At 34.6% G+C, this 18,445-nt stretch overlaps 1 protein-coding gene across 1 annotated transcript in view; it reads right to left on the reverse strand.

The window, feature by feature from the left end:
- The window catches only part of LOC145284747 (structural maintenance of chromosomes protein 5-like), a 94,539-nt gene that overhangs the window by 70,815 nt on the left and 5,279 nt on the right, over positions 1–18,445 (reverse strand). Inside the window, exons 2-3 of the mRNA XM_080133700.1 lie at positions 9,705–9,899; positions 5,213–5,312 (exon numbers count right to left, since the gene is read on the reverse strand). Of these exons, the coding sequence (XP_079989826.1) occupies positions 5,213–5,312; positions 9,705–9,899 (295 nt within the window). The remainder of the gene's footprint in view (positions 1–5,212; positions 5,313–9,704; positions 9,900–18,445) is intronic.

The raw sequence follows: 18,445 nt of genomic DNA on the forward strand, positions 1-18,445 counted from the left end.
TTCTCCCAAATTAAATTTATCTTTCAAGGACACTATCCATTCTCCAAACTCCATCTCCTGTTTTCTTTTGTTCTTCTTTTCAGATCCAACTCACACTTTACTGGAAAACAGTGGCAAGTTTTATAGAAAGGGTGTGGAGCATTTTACAGACCAAACTTTTCGTTTTTTTTGTTCCTACCCCCGCTCTTTGTTTTATATCAATGAAATCTTTATATCAATAAATGTTTATGAAAAATTAAAATTCATAATAAATTCAGGTCATCTTAAGTAGAGTGACCCCTATTGTAAGTGTGATATTGTAGTGACTGAGATGATTTTAGCTAATAATGGGATAAATATTTTTATCACTTTAGAGTAAGGATGATCAACAACACCCATTTTCTCCACACTTGATGGTCTTATGTCTAATTTTTTTTTAATGTACACTTTTTATACTTTTATATTTTTTTTGCAAATAAATAATTCAAAGTGTAGTATCTGTTCTCAGCATCTCAATGATACCAGATGTTTTATTCTCAATGAAAATATTGCATAGATATCAGAAAATACAATAATCCAAAATTACAACTGTATGTTACAGAATATCAATTTGTTACAAGTTGTATATAAAATAAATATGCAAATTAGGAAATAAGGTGTTCATCAGTATTTGCAGTTTACTATATATACGATATTTCAGAATTTTATATTCTATCATTGATGCAACCTGCTTTGATGTTAATATAGTTAGAATGGATGGGAAAAATTTTCACATTTTTTTCATATGCATAATAATAATATAGTTACATTCCAAGTTCCAAGGTTTTATTTATCTTACCATTCAGTTCTTTCAGCATCTCAAAACTTTCGTACATTTTACAAACCGGTTTCGTTACAGAGAAACAATACATAATTAATCTGTCAATATTGAACTTTATACTTACATATACTCATCAGAAAAAAAAAAAAACAGAACAGAAATTTTACTTAGAAATAAGTATGACCATATATATTAATATATATTATAATTTCACTTTTTCTGATTTGCTAAAAAGAGAATTCACATTTCTGGTGTTTTTGTGAATATACGAGGGATGTTCCAAACGTGCTGATATTTCTTTTTCCTCATCTTGTCTTCCTTTGTTTCTATTATCTTAAATGTTTTAGTGACTAAATCCTATTTTATTCACCAAAATTGGTCACTTTTATTCCAAACCATTTTATTTTGAATCACATTTCATTTAAGTTCATTCTTTTTTCTCTTAACCTACCACTTTCTCATTTCATTATGTAGGTATATCATGATTGAATTGCAAAAAAAAAAAAAAAAAAAAAAAAAAAAAAGATAGTGCTAAGAGCAGCTACTCTATTAACTGTCGTACAATACTGGAGTAACTGCAGTGCCATGTTGCACATGAAAAGGGATCTTGCACTTATTTCCAGTGGGTTTTCTTGAGGTCACAATTACATCACTACAGATTTAGTTAGTATGCACCTTTTTCCTGGGACATCCAAACACTTACATTGTCCAAACCCACTATCAAAACAATAATATTGAAAATGTAAAATAAGAGAAAGGGTATGGCACAATCACATTGACACACCGGTCCTCGCCAGATCACTGAAGTTAAGAAACGTTGAGACTGGCCAGATGGGTGAACATTTGGGAAGGCTATGCACTGTATGTATCTTCTGAGAAGGTTGGGCTTGGGGCAAGCACCCTCACCCCGAGAAAAGAACTCGCTACAAAAGCATCTACAAAGTTGTGGATGGTCTATGCCCTCCCAGGGGCTCAAGGCTATGGAATGGGAATGGAAAATAAGAGAAAACCCCCCAAAATCCAATTGCTTTCTCCCTTGAGGCTCTCCTTCACAAATATACACAAGCTTAGAACAAACCGTAACAATTTGGAATCATTACTCAATATAAACCCTCCACATATGTGAAATTAACATTTCAACTAACCATACAACATAGCTATGTTTTTTTCTATCATTCCTCTTCGATCCAGAACTTGTTTAAAGTTAGCAGAAGGAGAAAAAAAAGGGGGGGGGGCAGAGAAAAGATCCCACAAATGAAAGAAGAGCTCAACAAGCGGGAGCTTTTTTTAATATGTGGCATGCTGCTTGGGCATTACCCCATTGCCGGCTGGCTTAGACCACCATGCAGCTACATCAAGAGGTATACCGAAGGTAGAGGATGGGATGATAGAGTAGGAGGAAGAACGACCGCCTTGATTGAAGAGGTGCTGAAAGAAGTGGAAAAGCAAAACCCAGTTCGAGGAATGTGGAACGTGCTGCAAACACTGGATGAAGTTGTGTGGTGTGATGCAAGCAGTATTGCAACAGGGGTTGTATTGAAAGTGGGCGAAATGGTTGCAGAGGATGCGGCCTGGCTACGGAAGAAAGATGATGCTAACCACATTAATGTAGCAGAACTGTATACAGTTACCAAAGGAGTTAATCTGCCTTTAAAATGGGGACTACGCAACATCTGTGTGAAAACAGACGCTGCCACTGTTTGCTTGGCTGAAATCGATGATTTCACATGACAAAAGGATAAGAACAAAAGGGGCAGCAGAGATGCTAGTGAAGCGCAGGCTCGGGATGCTGGTTGAGCTGATGCAGGAGTTTTCTTTGAAGCTGCGCATAATCATAGTTGCCTCTGAGAAGAACAAAGCGGATGCTCTCACAAGAGTGAGAAAAAGCTGGCTTGTGCCAACAAAAGAGCATATTGCTGCAGTGACTCATCTGGATAACTCTGGGGTGCAAGAGTTGCACAATCTGCACCATATGGGGGTAGAGAGGACATTGTATCTGGTGAGAAAAGTTGATCCGAGTGTCCCAAAGGAACAAGTGAAGCAAGTGGTCAGGACTTGTGACAAGTGTCAGTCAATTGACTCTGCTCCAAGGGTGCATGAAACTGGAGAACTAGGTGTGGCTGGGACCTGGAAAAGACTCGCAGTTGATGTCACCCATTACAGGGATGGAGTTTACATGACAATGGTCGACTGTGGCCTCGGGCGCTTCGCTATATGGAAAAGGCTGTGAGGTGAAATGGGCAGTGAAATAGCAGCAGCCCTTGACGTGGTGTTTCTGGAGCGCAGTCTGGTGGAAGAGCTTCTAACCGACAATGGTACTACTTTTAGATCGGCAGCAGTTGCGGATGTACTAAAGAAATGGAATATCCATCAATTCTTTAGAGCTGCCTATAGAGCCAGTGGCAAGAGGATTGTAGAAAGAAACCGCCGGACAATAAAGGCAGTGGCAGAAAGAGGGAACACCTCGCCTGAGCAAGTGGTCTATTGGTACAACATGTCACCTAGATCGGGGCAACAGCAAGGGACAGTTCCACACTCAATATTCAAATACTCATGGAAGCATCCTAGGGTTGAGTCAGCAAGCAGGGAGACGGAGACAACAAGGACCATCAAACTCAATGACGATGTATGGGTGAAGCCCCCAGGGGCGTGATGTACCACACAGTGGAGCAGAGGACACATAACTTGGAATAATACTAGCAACAACGTTGCGGTAGATGGAGTACCAAGACATATTCTTGATATCAGGCCAGTGGAAATTGAAACGGTGAAAGCAATGTGCAGCGAGAGGATGGCGAGACAATTCAGATACCAAGTAGGGAAAGACGACCACCACAGTGGATGAGGGATTATAAAATGTGATCCAGAGATCAGGGAGGATGCTGTTTAAAGTTAGCAGGAAAGGAGAAAAAGAAAGGGAAAAACAGATCAAACGAACAGGTCTTACCACGTGTGTCGGGCGAGGTTGGGCGAAAGACAGAGAGAAATTAAGATGGTACCCATAGTTTTAAAAGGTGTGCTCTGGTGGAAGTCACGCAAAATCACATGAAATCACGCGGGAGACATGTATAAAAGGAGTTGATAGGTTAGGTCAGTGAGAGGCAGACAGACGAAGGTTGGTGTCAGTGGTGATCTCAAACCCGGCGGTTGTTGGCTTGCAAAGATGAATTCTTTTTTTTTTTTTTCCTTTAATTTTGTTGTCATAAACTAGGAACACTTCAAGAACTGTATCCTTATCGACTCAAATCCAAATTCTGGCACCATTAATCACTTCCCCTTCGTTGCTAAAATCTTTGATTAAGAAATCGCACAAAAATTTTTAAATTTTTATCTAATCAACAGTATAGATTTAGGCCATTCTGGTCTACAACTGATATCCGAATGGTAATCTCTGAATATATATAACACACACACTGGATAAGGCAAGTGAAGCAGGATAGTAACATTTAATATCGCCAAAGCATTTAACAAAGTCTGGAATAAAAGTTTCTTCAGAAAAATTAACATATTTACAGTATTACTGGGTTAATATTTAATATAACCAGATCTTTCTTAGCTAAAAGGAAGATCCAGGTTGGTCTCAATGAATACAATATCACATAAATGCAAGTGTGCCACCGGGTCTATACTCACACTATTATTCTTGATTTTCATAAACTAACTTTGTGTTTGAGATGGATGTATCTGCTAATGACACTTTATTCTGAGCATGAGGGCAAATAGAATGACAACTCATGTAAGACAATAGCTGAATCATGAAATGACCCCCCCCCCAATCTGTAGTAGAGTGAGGCCAAAATGAATGATAATATTCAATGCTATCAAGATGAATATCTTCTACATAAACAACTATAAGAAACCTTTCCAACTACCAATTGTCATGACTAATAGCACCCTATACGAGAGTCCAATGTTCAAACTCCCTGGACTAACATTCTTAGGCCATATCACAAATTGAAACAAGTACAAAGTAAATGTTTCTAAGTCTGCTATGAAGAAGGTAGTCTTCCATTAGTGGGCTAGAAAACTTCTTACATTTTCCAGTAAAGCCACTATTTTCCCATGCATTAAGTATTGTTTCCATTTCTGGGTTGGTGCACCAATCACTAACCTTTCCTTCTTGAATCGGGTACAAAAATAATTTCTAACCTAGGAGGTTCTGTACTATCTGCCAAGCTCCAGCCTCTGGTGTATCACCGCAGAATTGCATCCCTATGCCTATTTTACAAGTATTTTCACAAAATGTGCTCCAACAAACTCGCTGCACTTGTACTACCTTAATGTAAATACTCCCATCCCACCAAACTGTAAAATACCTCCTTTATTGTGAAAGCAAAAAATGAACACACTCTTCTTTAGAATATAAAAATCCATTTCAAAACAACCAGAAAAGAAATCCAAGCAATAACTTACCACCTTTTGGGCTGTTTGGCGACCATTAACAAACCATGAAGATGTATTGTTTTTGTTGATTTCACGTTGAATGACGTAATTGTCTCCATCTGGGTTGAATCTAGATACAACAATAAAGCAATCATCATCCAAATTAACAGACATTCTTCTTTTCAAATTTAGTATTTCTATGATTCAACAGTCTTTACATATGAGCTAACAATGTTTTAGTTTTTTAAAAAATCAGATTTTCTTGAGGAATACTTATTATTGTTAAAATAATCAGCATAATAGACAAAGAATACCTTCTAAATCTTTAAAAAATATTTCCAGGAGATATTTTCAATTTGAAAACAAAAGGTATAATAAATTTTTCATTGTAAAACATTTTTTAGTTGTAACATCTTATACATTAGAGAAAAATAAATATTAAAATTTCACAAAATTTAAGTATTGCCATAAAAGTAACAATGATAAATAAACAGACTAAAATTATAGTTGAATAACATTGCAAATAAAGATTCTGAAACTGGGTTTGGAAAAAACAAATAAGTCAGACATTTCTATTCATCTCAAATTGTTAAACTTTATATTCATTTAATTAAATAATTTAAATAAATAAAAAGAATTAAAATTATATCAATTTAATCAAGAGATGGAAATTTATAAAAAATATGTTGGGCTTTATTATAATTTGTTTTGCCATTAACTTAACATTTTATTACAGGCAAATATTTGGGGGGGAAAAAAAAAACAAGACTATTTGAAATGTATTTATATTAAAAAAAAATTCTTTCATATTTAATTTTATACCATATCCAGATTAAAATTTTCATTTCGTTTTGTGATAATTTAGAAACGGCAGAAATTTTTACTCACTTACATTTAACTACTAGCACTAACAAAGAATTGGGAACAAATTTAATAACAGGCATTTTTGCAATTCAATGCATCTTCCCATCAAAAGACATTTACAACAGTAAAAAATATATCTTATACATTAGAGAAAAATAAATAATTTATATTAAATAAAAACAAACTTTTCTATTCATCAATACAAAGAAAATGAAATTTTTAACAATAATTATTCTTATTTCCAAGCCTCATTAACACTGACTGAAAACAAAACATCCTCAGGAATAAAACTACCCAACAGAGATACAGTAAGTTATTAAGCATGAAAATTGAACATTTAACCAAAACAAATTTTAAACTGCAAGAGTTTAAAATCCCTTCTAATCCATTTTTTTTTCTTGCTTAACAAACAACCAAGTGAGAGTGAAAATATAAATGGCTATATAAGATCATACAATAACAATTTGGAATAATAATTATTGTCAAAAGTTAAAAATCCCTTGTTTTTAAAAATAGAAATAATTATATAATGTAGAATGTTTTTTACAATTTTTAACTGCAACATGTATATTGACACTGAGGTGCACTGAATGTGTAAAAGTATCTCTTATTAAATTTATTCATGGTCTTCATAGATGTTTGAGGTAGAGTAGATAAATGTTAGCGAGTGAAAATGCACTTCTACTACTTCTGAAGTAAAATATAAAATCCAAATATAGTATGAAATTGATTGGAAAGATTTAGTTTTAAAGAACATACTCAGATGAAAAACATGCTTACATCTCAGCAAAATTAAGAATGGCATTTCACAAAACTCTGCGAATATACTGATTTTACTTTATATATATAAGATTAGCAATACAAACCAATAAAATTTTTGTTGGACAATGGAGAAAAAATTACACACCTAATGTACATAAACAAGTCATATTTTGTTTATTTGTGAACCAATTTTAAAACGATTATATTTCTATATCAACATATCTATAAAAGTGAAATTGTCTGTCTGTGTGTGTACATTTACCTACCAAACTACTCTGTCAATTTTCAGTCTACAGACTCGAGATTTAACATAAGGGGTATTGAGATTTGGGAAAATCTGTTTAATTGGTTTTCAGACAGAAATTTGGCTGGCAAGAGGTCAAATGTTCAATGATTTGACCTTTGAAAACTCTATCAAACTCCTCTGCTAATTTTGGGTCTAAACACTTGAGATTTTAGATGTAGGTTATTTGAACATGGATCAAACTTTTTAATTTGATTTGAACCCAAAACAATAAATGTTAAGGAGTCAAAATTCGGGTCAAAGTTTAAAAAAATTGATCTCTGCGCTCTCTACCAAATTACTCAGCCAATTTTTGGTCTAAACATCTGAAATTTTACATAAAGTGTATTCATACATGGGGCAAATTTTTTCATTAGTTTTTAGCTGAAAATTTGGATGTCAAGGGGTCAAAGTTCAAAAGATTTTACCTTTGCAGTCTCTAGCAAACTATTCAGCTAATTTTGGGTTTAAACATTTGAAATTTTACATAAAGGGTATTCAGACATGCAGCAAGCTTTTTAATCAGTTTTTGGGCGAAAATTTAGCTGCCAAGAGCTCAAAGTTGAAAGAGTTGACCTTTGCAGACTCTACTAAACTCCTCCACCAATTTTGGGGTTAAACACTTGAAATTTTAGATGTAGGTTACCTGGGCAGGAGTCAAACTTTTTAATATATATATATATATATACATATGCACATAAAGTTATGAACAGTACATAGGTCCAAGCAAAACCGAGCTGAACTGATAGTAGAGAATAAAATAAATAAATAAATAATAAAATAAATAAACATTTCAATGATATTTGTTTCATTTGCATTTAGATGCATTGAAGATTATAATGCTATTCTAGAATTAAAATTTTATGACAAGTGGTAAAAAAAGAACCCATATTTTCAAACCAATAAAATATGTTCAAATTTGTCTACATTTGTATATATATATATATATAGGGTCTAGCAGGCTAGCTTTAGTTTTGCTGTTTTTGTTATCTCCCCTACATTTGTCGGTTTTGCTGCTTCGGTTGTCTCCCTTATGGCCTTGCCAGCCCACTAATATACCACTTTTTTGGCAATTTTACAAGTTTCGGATTTCAGTGACTATTGATCAGAATTTAACAAATGAAAGCTTGTTGGAAAAGTAATGACTTGAATTGTATCGTGGGCTATGTGACATTTGCTCTTAAGGTCGAACATCAAGAGGATCATCCAGAGCCTATTTTTGGTACTTTTTTACAGTCATAAAATGTTTTAATCATAGTCATATGTTTTCCTAGTTTTGAATATGGATTACAAAATATCTGATATTTCTCCAAAAGCCTTGATGGAGGGGAGACCATCATATGTGATATCTCCCCTCTTTGGTTTTTATACATAAAGTAAATTTCACAGCATATAAGGATTATTTGATACTGGAGATATTCATAATCGTATCCTATTTTCAAAAGAAGGGAGATATAACATATAAAAAATACTTGGAATCAAGTCTCCCCTTGCTGTAATTTAAGATCATTTGAAATCATAGCAGCAAGTTTTAGTCTCCCCTCCATCAAGGTCAAAGGTTTTGGGGAAAATATATATATATACATAAAAGTGACTTGTCTGAGAAATGGTATCTACCAAACTCCTCTGTCAATTTTTGGTCTACAAACTAGAAACTGAATATATAATAGATTTGAATCCGTGAAACAAATTTGATTTTGTTTTTAGTCAATGAAAATAGTTGCTAAAGGGTCAAAATTGAAAAAAATTGGAACTTGACAGCCATAAGTCAACTTGAAGTGCTCTTCTACGCATGTACAAATATACATTTATACCTTTTACAATGTTATTTTTTAAAGCTTTTGTATGCATATACATTTAGGTCAGACAATAACAAAAAGGCTGGAGAGCTACATGTTTTGGTTTTGATTCTAGCTGATGGGACAAGCCATTTTTTTTTTTTTTTTTTAATCACTATTATATATTGGGTATGTTATATTAATCGAAAAAAAAATGCATTCTATAATAATAAATACAGAATCTGTAGGAATTAAAATATCATATTTAAATGTATTTTACAACTGATCAATGCCAGGCGATCTGCTAGTTTTACATAAGAAACCAAGTTTCATGAGAATAGCTTCAAAATTAAATAGTGGAGAAATTACTAAATTTTTTAAATGATAAAGGTCTATATTATAGCCCACTTCTCATTTCAGAAAAATACCCAATAAACAAATTTTAGCTTTTTCAAATTTTTATAACTTTTGAACCACTTTTACATTATTCAAATGGTTTTGAACTTCTCTTAGACACAGCTCTTTTTGCCAAAGTTGATAAAACATTAGTTAAAAAGATAAAAATCAACTTGCAATGTTAAATAAATTACTTTTTTTAAAGCTTAAATTCCATTTTAAAAAAGAATGATTCTTCTTTTAGCATTTATTTTTTTGGAAATTTGTGCACTTAAATACAAAACATGATTGTGTAAAAAACAAAATGTCTGTTGATTAAAATAGTTATCTTATCAGAATGAGATAATCGTTTTCATCAAGACAACAAATATTCAGAACTTTTTGATAAAGGTTAGAAATAAAAGAAAAAGGTAAAGAAATGTAAAAAAAGCCAACATACAGCTCCAATTCAATTTTGCCTTTCTGTTTGCCATAATGAATAAAATCTGACAACTGTGATGCACGTCCAAGCCAACTAGTTTTTCCTGCAAGGCCGAGACAAATTCCGCATATGATTGAAGATTTCCCTGTACCATTTGGACCGATGATCACATTCAAATGGGGTGATGTGTTAAATTCAACAGCTTCAAATGTTCTAGGGGAAAAAAAAAGAAAAAAAAAAAGACATTGACATTTGATATAAATGCTAACAAAAACCAATTCAGCTCAAATTTTATAGCTGTTTAATTTGATCACTATAAAATAAAACTTTTATTAAAGTGTGAAAACTGATGATGAATTGTTTTATCAAATCTTGACAGTTAATTCTGTTAAATTAAAAACCAATTCATTTTTCACCCCATCATGAAAAATTGCCTCACACTTTCAAAAGAGTGACATGCTTTTTTTTTACAATGTTTTCTATGTCAAAACCTGAAGTAACATTCGAAATCTCTTGTTCATTGCTATTTAAAGCATTGGTGTTATTTGTGTAATATTGTTCACTAATAACATGACACAAATGGAATACTGTATATAAATTTTGGACAATGAAATTTTCAGTCCTTTTTTATTCGAAAATCTAGCATGACATTACGTATCTATCACATTTGCCATTACATCCCTCAGATAACAAAAGGGATCTATCATTTTGAGAAGGATGTCATGCAACTTTATCTCAATGTAAGCTTAGCAATCACATGAGCACTTGTCTCAAACATCTTCTACACTTATAGTTGGGGATCTAATGCCAGCTTTCCAAACTAGCCACTATACTTATCATGAACTCGCAGACTGTATTGTATGACATTGAATCTAACTCCTTTCCTACACACAATATATGAGTATTGATTAGAAGTTTTTGCCATTATAGATCAAGGTAGCTGACCATGACTTTTGCCTTTGACAGATTCAACTTGAGTTCTTTGACTTCCATGCTAATTTTCCACATTTTAAATTTCTCTAGTAATTGGTCCATTCCAGCTGCCATTTTTACCAGGTCGTCTGCATACAATTTTCATAGTCATCCTGTACAGAATTCTCTGGAAAAGACTTCAATAACAATAATAGATACTTATGCACATACTGACTCGGATGTTTGTGATGTTGGCTTAGGCTTGGTCGGTAGCTTATGTAAACTGTCAGAATATGCTGATCGCTGATCAAAGTAAAAGACGCCGAAAAACAAAATAACATTTATTGCATACTAAGTACAATTAAAAAAAAAAAAAAAAAAATGGAAATATAATAAATATAATAAGAATAAAACCCTAAAGTAAGTTCATTAAATATTTTTTAATTTTTCAAAAATTGTTAGGGAAATATGTGATTGTTTTTTTTTTTTTAAGTTCATACTGTCTTTTTTTTTTGTTTTCTTTTCAAGTTGAAGGTAAAAGATTTTGTTTAATTTGTTTTACAAAAAAAATGAATGAATTTGTTGGAAAACTTTTGATTAAAAAAAAAAAAAAAAAAAACTTGAAATATTGCCCCACAAAAAAAAGAAAAGTTGAATTTTTGTTTTTTTAGTATAACAATGTTTTTTATTGCTGTTTCTTGATAAGGGAGGAACTTACTAGGGAACAGAATATTTCTTTAGGAATATTTTTGGTTGACTGTAGGGTGGCTGTCGATGTCAAAGAGGGAGGAAATGGGGTAGAGGAAATGGATGGAAGCTCCCCAACTGAGTAGCTTTTTGCGATGTGATTTATGAAGACAAACGGATTGTTTTCAAATTTTTGTCTCCACATAAATTTAATTAGAAATGTATCAAGAAGCTCCCAGCTGGTTCCACATTCTTTCTTGTTACATTGTTTGACCTCCTTCCACATCCTTGATGTGATTAGTTGTAGCCTTCATCATGGGGTCTACAAAATTCAGACTATGGTGGTGGAAACCTTCTCCTTCGACTTTATTGTATGCCTTACAACAGTCGGATACAACCGTGGTTCCCAGCAGAATATTTTTTTTATTATAGGAAGGAGGGTTTCAGCTTTGTGATTTGGTACAGTCACCTAGAAACAATCATTATCGATGATGTCATATCTTCCAAAACCCCAAAGAGGTCCAACAAGTCTCCCGAAGTTATGCTTTCTTCTTTCAAAGAGAAACTCGATTTCCACCATGTGTCCTGGACCTCCAATCTGCCGAGGATTCTTAAAGAAATAATCCTGACAAATATCTCTCCCGTTGGTAAAAGGATGCTCTCACCCAATTCCACATTCTCTCTGATGATTTTTTGTGGTGGCCATATCATGTGTCCACAAATATTTTCAAAATTTTTCAGATTTCCAATTTAGATCCCCTCCAAAAAAAAATGTTCTGGTATGCAAGGAGACTCACTGTCTGCATTGAGCATTAGTGCACCTTCAAACAAAACTATCACACACATATGCTCTTTTCTTAAGCGAACACTTTCATGTACATGTCTTGCATGTCATTTACAAGGCTAGTAGTTTTCTCTCTTGGCAATAAATTAGTTTGCTCAGACATCTGTATCATTTTCTCCAACATACAGATTCATTTTAGAGTCTGCCATTTTTGTGTGTGAATATAAAATAATTTTTTTTCTTCTTCCAATTTATTAAAAACCGTTTATTTCCATTTCCAATGGCGCTTTTTCATTGGCTAATCAACTTTATCAGCGCTAAGCATACTCAAGTGGCTTCTGTCTGCTGCCGATTGAGTCCAAGCTGAGTCTTATGGAAATCCTAGTTAGTATATTTAGAAATACCCAATAATCAATAAAAGAGAACGGGACTGAGCTATCATGGATGCCAACTTAAGTCATCTATGGATTATCTACGTATATACTCTTAGTGTTGGTCTCTATACATTATACTAGCTAGATGAGCCATTTCTATATCCTAAGTGTCTGTATCATCCACCATATAACAGTTCTGGGGATTGTCAAAGACTTTCTCCAAATCAGCAAACACTAAAAAGCCTTTCATCTTTACAGATAAATTTCTCCTGTATCTGGTGAAGAATTTGTGAGATAAAATAATTTGTTTATTTGCAATCTGAAGCCAAAGAAAGTTCACAAGGTAAAGAAAAAGTGTGGAGGTTAAATGAAGAATACGGTAAACATGTGTTTAGTAACCAAGTGATGGAACTTTTGGTTACCAAATCCACTTAAGGAAGTGTAGAAGAACAGCAGAAAAAGCTGAAAGATACACTGTTGAAGATAATCGACCTAACTTGTGGGTTGACGAAAGAGCTCTCAAGACATAGGATGACATGGTGATGGAATGAGGAAGTTGAGAAGTGTATCAAAGAAAAGAAGAAACAGAAGAAGGGAGTGAAAAAAAGGTTTAGTGAATAAGAAAATGTATCTGGTGGCAAAGAGGGAAGCAAACCAAGAAAACAGATTTTTTTATATGCTACAAAGGGATCAGCAAAAGAATGAATTGTTCAAGACAAAGATGACAGATATTTATGGAGAGAAGTGCATTTGAAATGACAATGAAGTGTTTGCAACAAATGAACAGGATGAGAGAGAGGCCTTTATAAAATATTGAATGCAGTTTCCATAGAGCTGAGAAAATTACAAGTTGCAGAAATAGTATCCAGTAAGAATTAAGATATCATACAGGAAGTGGTGAGTAAGATGAAAACGGGTAAGGTTGTAGAACCATCATGCATTGTTTTTTTTGTACTAATTAATGAGTCCTTGTTTATCAAGGCCCAAAGATCACTTTTAAGGTTTAATAAGTTTGTCACGTGGACAATGAGACAATGTGGGTATTGGTAATGATTAGGGCTATGACAACAGCATATTCTTTTCATTGTTTTGACTCAAGTGTGTATCCGTTGATATCTTATATGCTTTTATATAGTGACTAGCGAGGGGTACCCGGCGTTCCCCGGATGTTGGGGGGGGGGGGGCTTAAAAAAAAAAAAAAAAAAGGAAGTATGAGGATCGAACCCGAACCGTTGAGGCAAAGTTGTGAAAAAAAAAAGTGCGACGTTAACCATTGCCCCACCGCGACATGCTTACGGAAACACGTTTGAATTTATTTAATTACTTGGATTTAGCAGGTGCTCGTTTTAATGAGTTAATGAGGTCAGTTTGACTGCGGGATTTCATTTACTGCTGAACGCTTTTTTCCTCGCCCCCAAGATGTTATAGGAAAAAGACTAACCCACATGCGGTGAGCGACAAATATTGAATATTTATCTTCCCGAAATCGACCAAATTAAATAGACAGGCAAGCTTCATTGTTAAGTGTGAGATATTACGATTTGTATGTGATATAAAAAGTTTTAAAAAGTTGTGAACCGACCAACCGCTTCTCTGAAAGAAGCCTTTTGTAGACACACAGAAAAAGCGAACACGCATACATACATACATTTTCGCTTTTATATTTATAGATGTGGTTCTTGGTTGATTAACTATGTTGAATATATACTCGAGTCAAAACAATGATTACGATATGCTGTTGTCATAGCCCTAGTAATGATGGTTGACATGCTGGACTGAATTGAATATTTAAGAAGACAGTTCAACAAGAACTTGTTAACATTGGACTTGAAAACAACCATGTTATAATCAGCTAGGAAGCAGTCCTGTCATATTGCATTTCTTAAAAAATAAACTTTACTTATGGAAGTTTCATTTAAGTACACAAAAGAAGAAAAATTATTTTCAGTGGTTGTAACGAGACAGGTTTTTAGTGGGTAACCATAGATTGGAAGCACCTACCATGAAAATAACAACAGAACAGAGAAAGATTGGAGCTAGGTCTTTTTTATGAGAAAGAGGACATCACCTACTAGAATCTGAAGTCAGTTTTATACTAAGTCAAGATAGGAAAGAGGGTTCTGAGCAGAACTTTCCCATGTGGTAACAGTACTCCATCTAAGGACGTATTTGACTCTTATACAGGTAGCAGACTGCATAAATCATTCTATCGCTCCTTCTAGAGGGATAGAATGATTCAACCATTTTTCCAGCAACTTTAGCAACAGAGTTGATATAAGTTTTCCATTTCAGACCTAGAGTGAAGGTCAGTCTGAAAAGACTATCAAAGAAAGGGGATTCTTCAAGGAGAGAGCCATTCATTTTAAATGGGGTAAAGTGAGGATCAGAAAGTTGGTGATTAAGGTAAGAAGCTTTCTTTTTTTTCTTGTTGCACAACATGATCCTGGTTGAAAAAAAATGAATCAGAAAGATCTTTGTAATCTTGTAAGTAAATTAGAGAACTCCTCTTCAACAACACTAATGAACATGGATAACTCTCAGCTTTAATGCTTTGTCAGGCGTCAAAAATTCAACTGTCTTCTTCAATTTGTCCTTTTTAAAATAGTTTTTCCCTCATATACAAATGAATGCACCTATAAAAAGACAGGTTTTTTTTGTTTTTTTTACACTGAAAATATAGTGTCCAACATGCAAAACAATCTACACACTTCAAAGTTAGTATTTCTTTATTTCTTTCTCCATTGTTAGAGTAGGTTACATATAATCCTCGTTTATATGTTCCAACCACATACAACCATGGTCATTTCACATCATATAGTTTCAGGCTCAGATCGTTTACATTGCCACCACTTCACCCTCATTGCACTTATGTTGGGTGCTTACATCTCTGTTGTTTACATGGACCATGTGCCTTATACCTAAAACATATTGTGGCATTCCATTGAATCTCAAGTAGGGGATTGTACTAATTACTTTTCATTCCCATTGCAGCATACATTGTGCATTTGGTGGTTTCACCCTAACCTCTTTTCTTATTTAGATTTTGTCTGGCCCTTGTTCATTGATTTCTGGGGATGTATTTTTTGGGTGTCTTCATTCATAGTTAAAAATTGACCTGCGGCACTGTTCTCTCTGGATAATATGTTATATCCGAATGTGGCCTATCAAAGTGATATTCCTCCTTTCTCGGTTATTGTTTTCACTGTCTGATGATGTTGCTTCACGATTCCATTTTTCTTGGGCTTATAGGCTGCCCTGTAATATTTTATCCTCTATCTTTTTAATATTGTCTGAGCAAAAAAAATGGCGTCATTATCCATTATCACCGCCTTACTGAATCTTGTTCAAGCATCACCTTCTTCAATTCATTTGCAACTGCCAACTTTGTACAGAACTTCCTCCATATTTTCACTCTTCCAGGTCCACAGTCAATTACTGACATCTACAGTATAGTGCATTACATCAATAGCTAATCTTGTTCACTTGTCTCCATCACAATTTCACCAGCATTATGTATATTCAGAGCAGGATCATATTAGTGTGTTTGCTTTGTTTCTTTCTGTAAAGCACAAACACTGCCTTTATTCACAGTACAAATTTGGATATTAACTCTCCAACTATTCCTAATCTTCACTTTACAATCATTTGTCCAGTATCTCCTGTCAGTATTCTTCTGCTATCCTCCACTGAATACGCTAAACTCAGTGCCATGGTTGAATCAATTTTTATTTTGATTTCTTGCAGTCCCCATTTTAAAACTAAATTGCTGATTTTCAGAACAGCATTTAATCTGGCCATGTTAATGTGATTATAGTCGTTCTATTTTTCCCTCAGCCATGCTGCATCTACCATCAATCTCCACAACCACAACTGCACGCATCACACCTATTTTTTGTTTTAGGAATGTGTCAAGCTCCAGTAGCAGGGTTCTCTTTTCCTACATCAGCTGGGTTTTCCTGCATTACTTTGACAGTTTCACCATTAACCTTGCCCTCCCAGTCTACTCCACTTGCTTTTCTTTCCACATATCTACATGCCAGTTGCAGCCAAGCAGCAACTGGATAGTGCTTCAACATTTTGCCATTTACTCATTTCTTCTGCCATTCTGGGATCTCATTGTCTCTTCTGACACATTTTTCTTTTCATTAACTTAATGCCCAGTGCCACTCCTCCATCCAGGGAGCCTGGTTATGTCAGCAATGTATCAATCAATGGCCTCTTTTATCTTATTTCCTTCCATTAACAAAGTTCTTAGAATGATTGCATAATCTTTGGTGTAACATTAAGTCCAAATTATATAGACGGAAGACTTTGGCAGATAAGTGTGTTGTACTATTTAATGTTATTTTTAATTGCAAATGTTAATATTTATGTATTCATTTCAGTTTTTCATTTGTTTGATTTGTTTTATTTAATAATAGATGTTCTCGTCCACAGATGTCCTGATATCTAGAAAGTTGACTTTTCTTTTCACAGCAGAAATAGTTAGGATAATTCCATTTATCTTCAGTTAGTTAGAGGGGAATCTATTTCTGTACTTTCCCTTAAACACGTCAGTTGGACTTTTATTGAGTACAATACTTAATATTTTTTATTTATTCATTTATTTTTTTAATGGAGAGTAGACAATGCATTGTGGATGCGTTATCGGCAGTTCCTGTTACTCTCGCTTTTCTTTATTTGTCCCTCAGTCCTCATTTTTAATGAGTGATTTTTCTGACAAACGGAGAAGAAAAACCTGTTTTCTAGGTTGGCAGGATTTTGCATGAACAGCCGCCAGAGATGTTGGAAATTTTCTGTTTCTATGTATAGCCTTGTAGCCATGTCACTAGTAAGGGTGCTGGAGGTAAACGTTTTATCTGGGCTGACATTATCCGCCTGATAGTCAGGGACCCGAACCTTGGATTAACCACTAAGGAGGCTGTCCTATCAGCAGGTGCAAAGTACTGGGGCTGCTGTATTGCCATTTGGTGAATGGATTCTGGACCATGCAGTAGCTTCTGGTGGGGACTCTCGATGCCATATTAGTAGGTAATTCTTACGGCTTTACCTTATGTGCTACAAAAAAAAATTTCTTTGTTTCTTTTTCTCTCTTAGTTTCCCTCTCTGTCCTGCTCTAAGCAAATCTATCGACCTAGTCCACAAATTCCAAAACTCCATCATGAAAAGTTTCAAGAAAAAATACACGATTAAACCCGGATCTTCAACTTCTAACATAGACCCCCTTTACCATGTCTCCTTCTCTAACATGAGGGGTCTACATTCTAACCTTCCAGAGGTTGAAACACAATTACAGGAGACTAAACCAGACCTATTATTCCTCAGCGAAACTGGCATTGGACAGACTATGCTCCTAGATGAGTTCGTAATTAAAGGATACTCAACTTAACTTCTAAATCTGACCCTCAAGATAGCCATGGGCATGGAATATGTGCCTATATTAAAGATGGCTTTCCATGTGGTAGGGACATCTCCAGAGAAGATTCTAACTTACCCTATATGTGCTTTTGGGTTGCACTTGTTCACACTACTGCATTTATATTTGCTCTCTATCGCCCTCACAACAGCAGAGCTATTATGTTTAAAAGCATATCTGAGAAAATTGACCATGTTCTATCTGCTTATCCTTCAGCTAACATTCACGTAGACTTCAATATTCACAATGTGGAATGGTTAACTCACTCAAACAAGACCGATGATGAGGGGAGGTTCTGTCACGATTTCTCCATTGCTTATGACCTCACTCAGATTGTTCATGAACCCACCCATGTGCCTGACTCTGACGGCCAGTATGCAAGTCTCCTAGACCTCTTTCTTACAACTTGCCCTGAACTATGTTCAGTTTCCGTTCTGTCTCCACTTGGATCTTCTGACCACTCTGTTGTATCAATTAAGATAAAAATGAAATGTAAAAAGTCTTCAGACATACCTCTTCATCGTACAGTATATCGATACTCTATGGCAGACTGGGATAGCTTCCGTACATTTATATCAGATCTACC

This window comes from Euprymna scolopes, chromosome 9, assembly GCF_053919585.1.
Source record: "Euprymna scolopes isolate OS-2025 chromosome 9, ASM5391958v1, whole genome shotgun sequence".
In the NCBI taxonomy this organism is placed as follows: Eukaryota; Metazoa; Mollusca; class Cephalopoda; order Sepiida; family Sepiolidae; genus Euprymna; species Euprymna scolopes.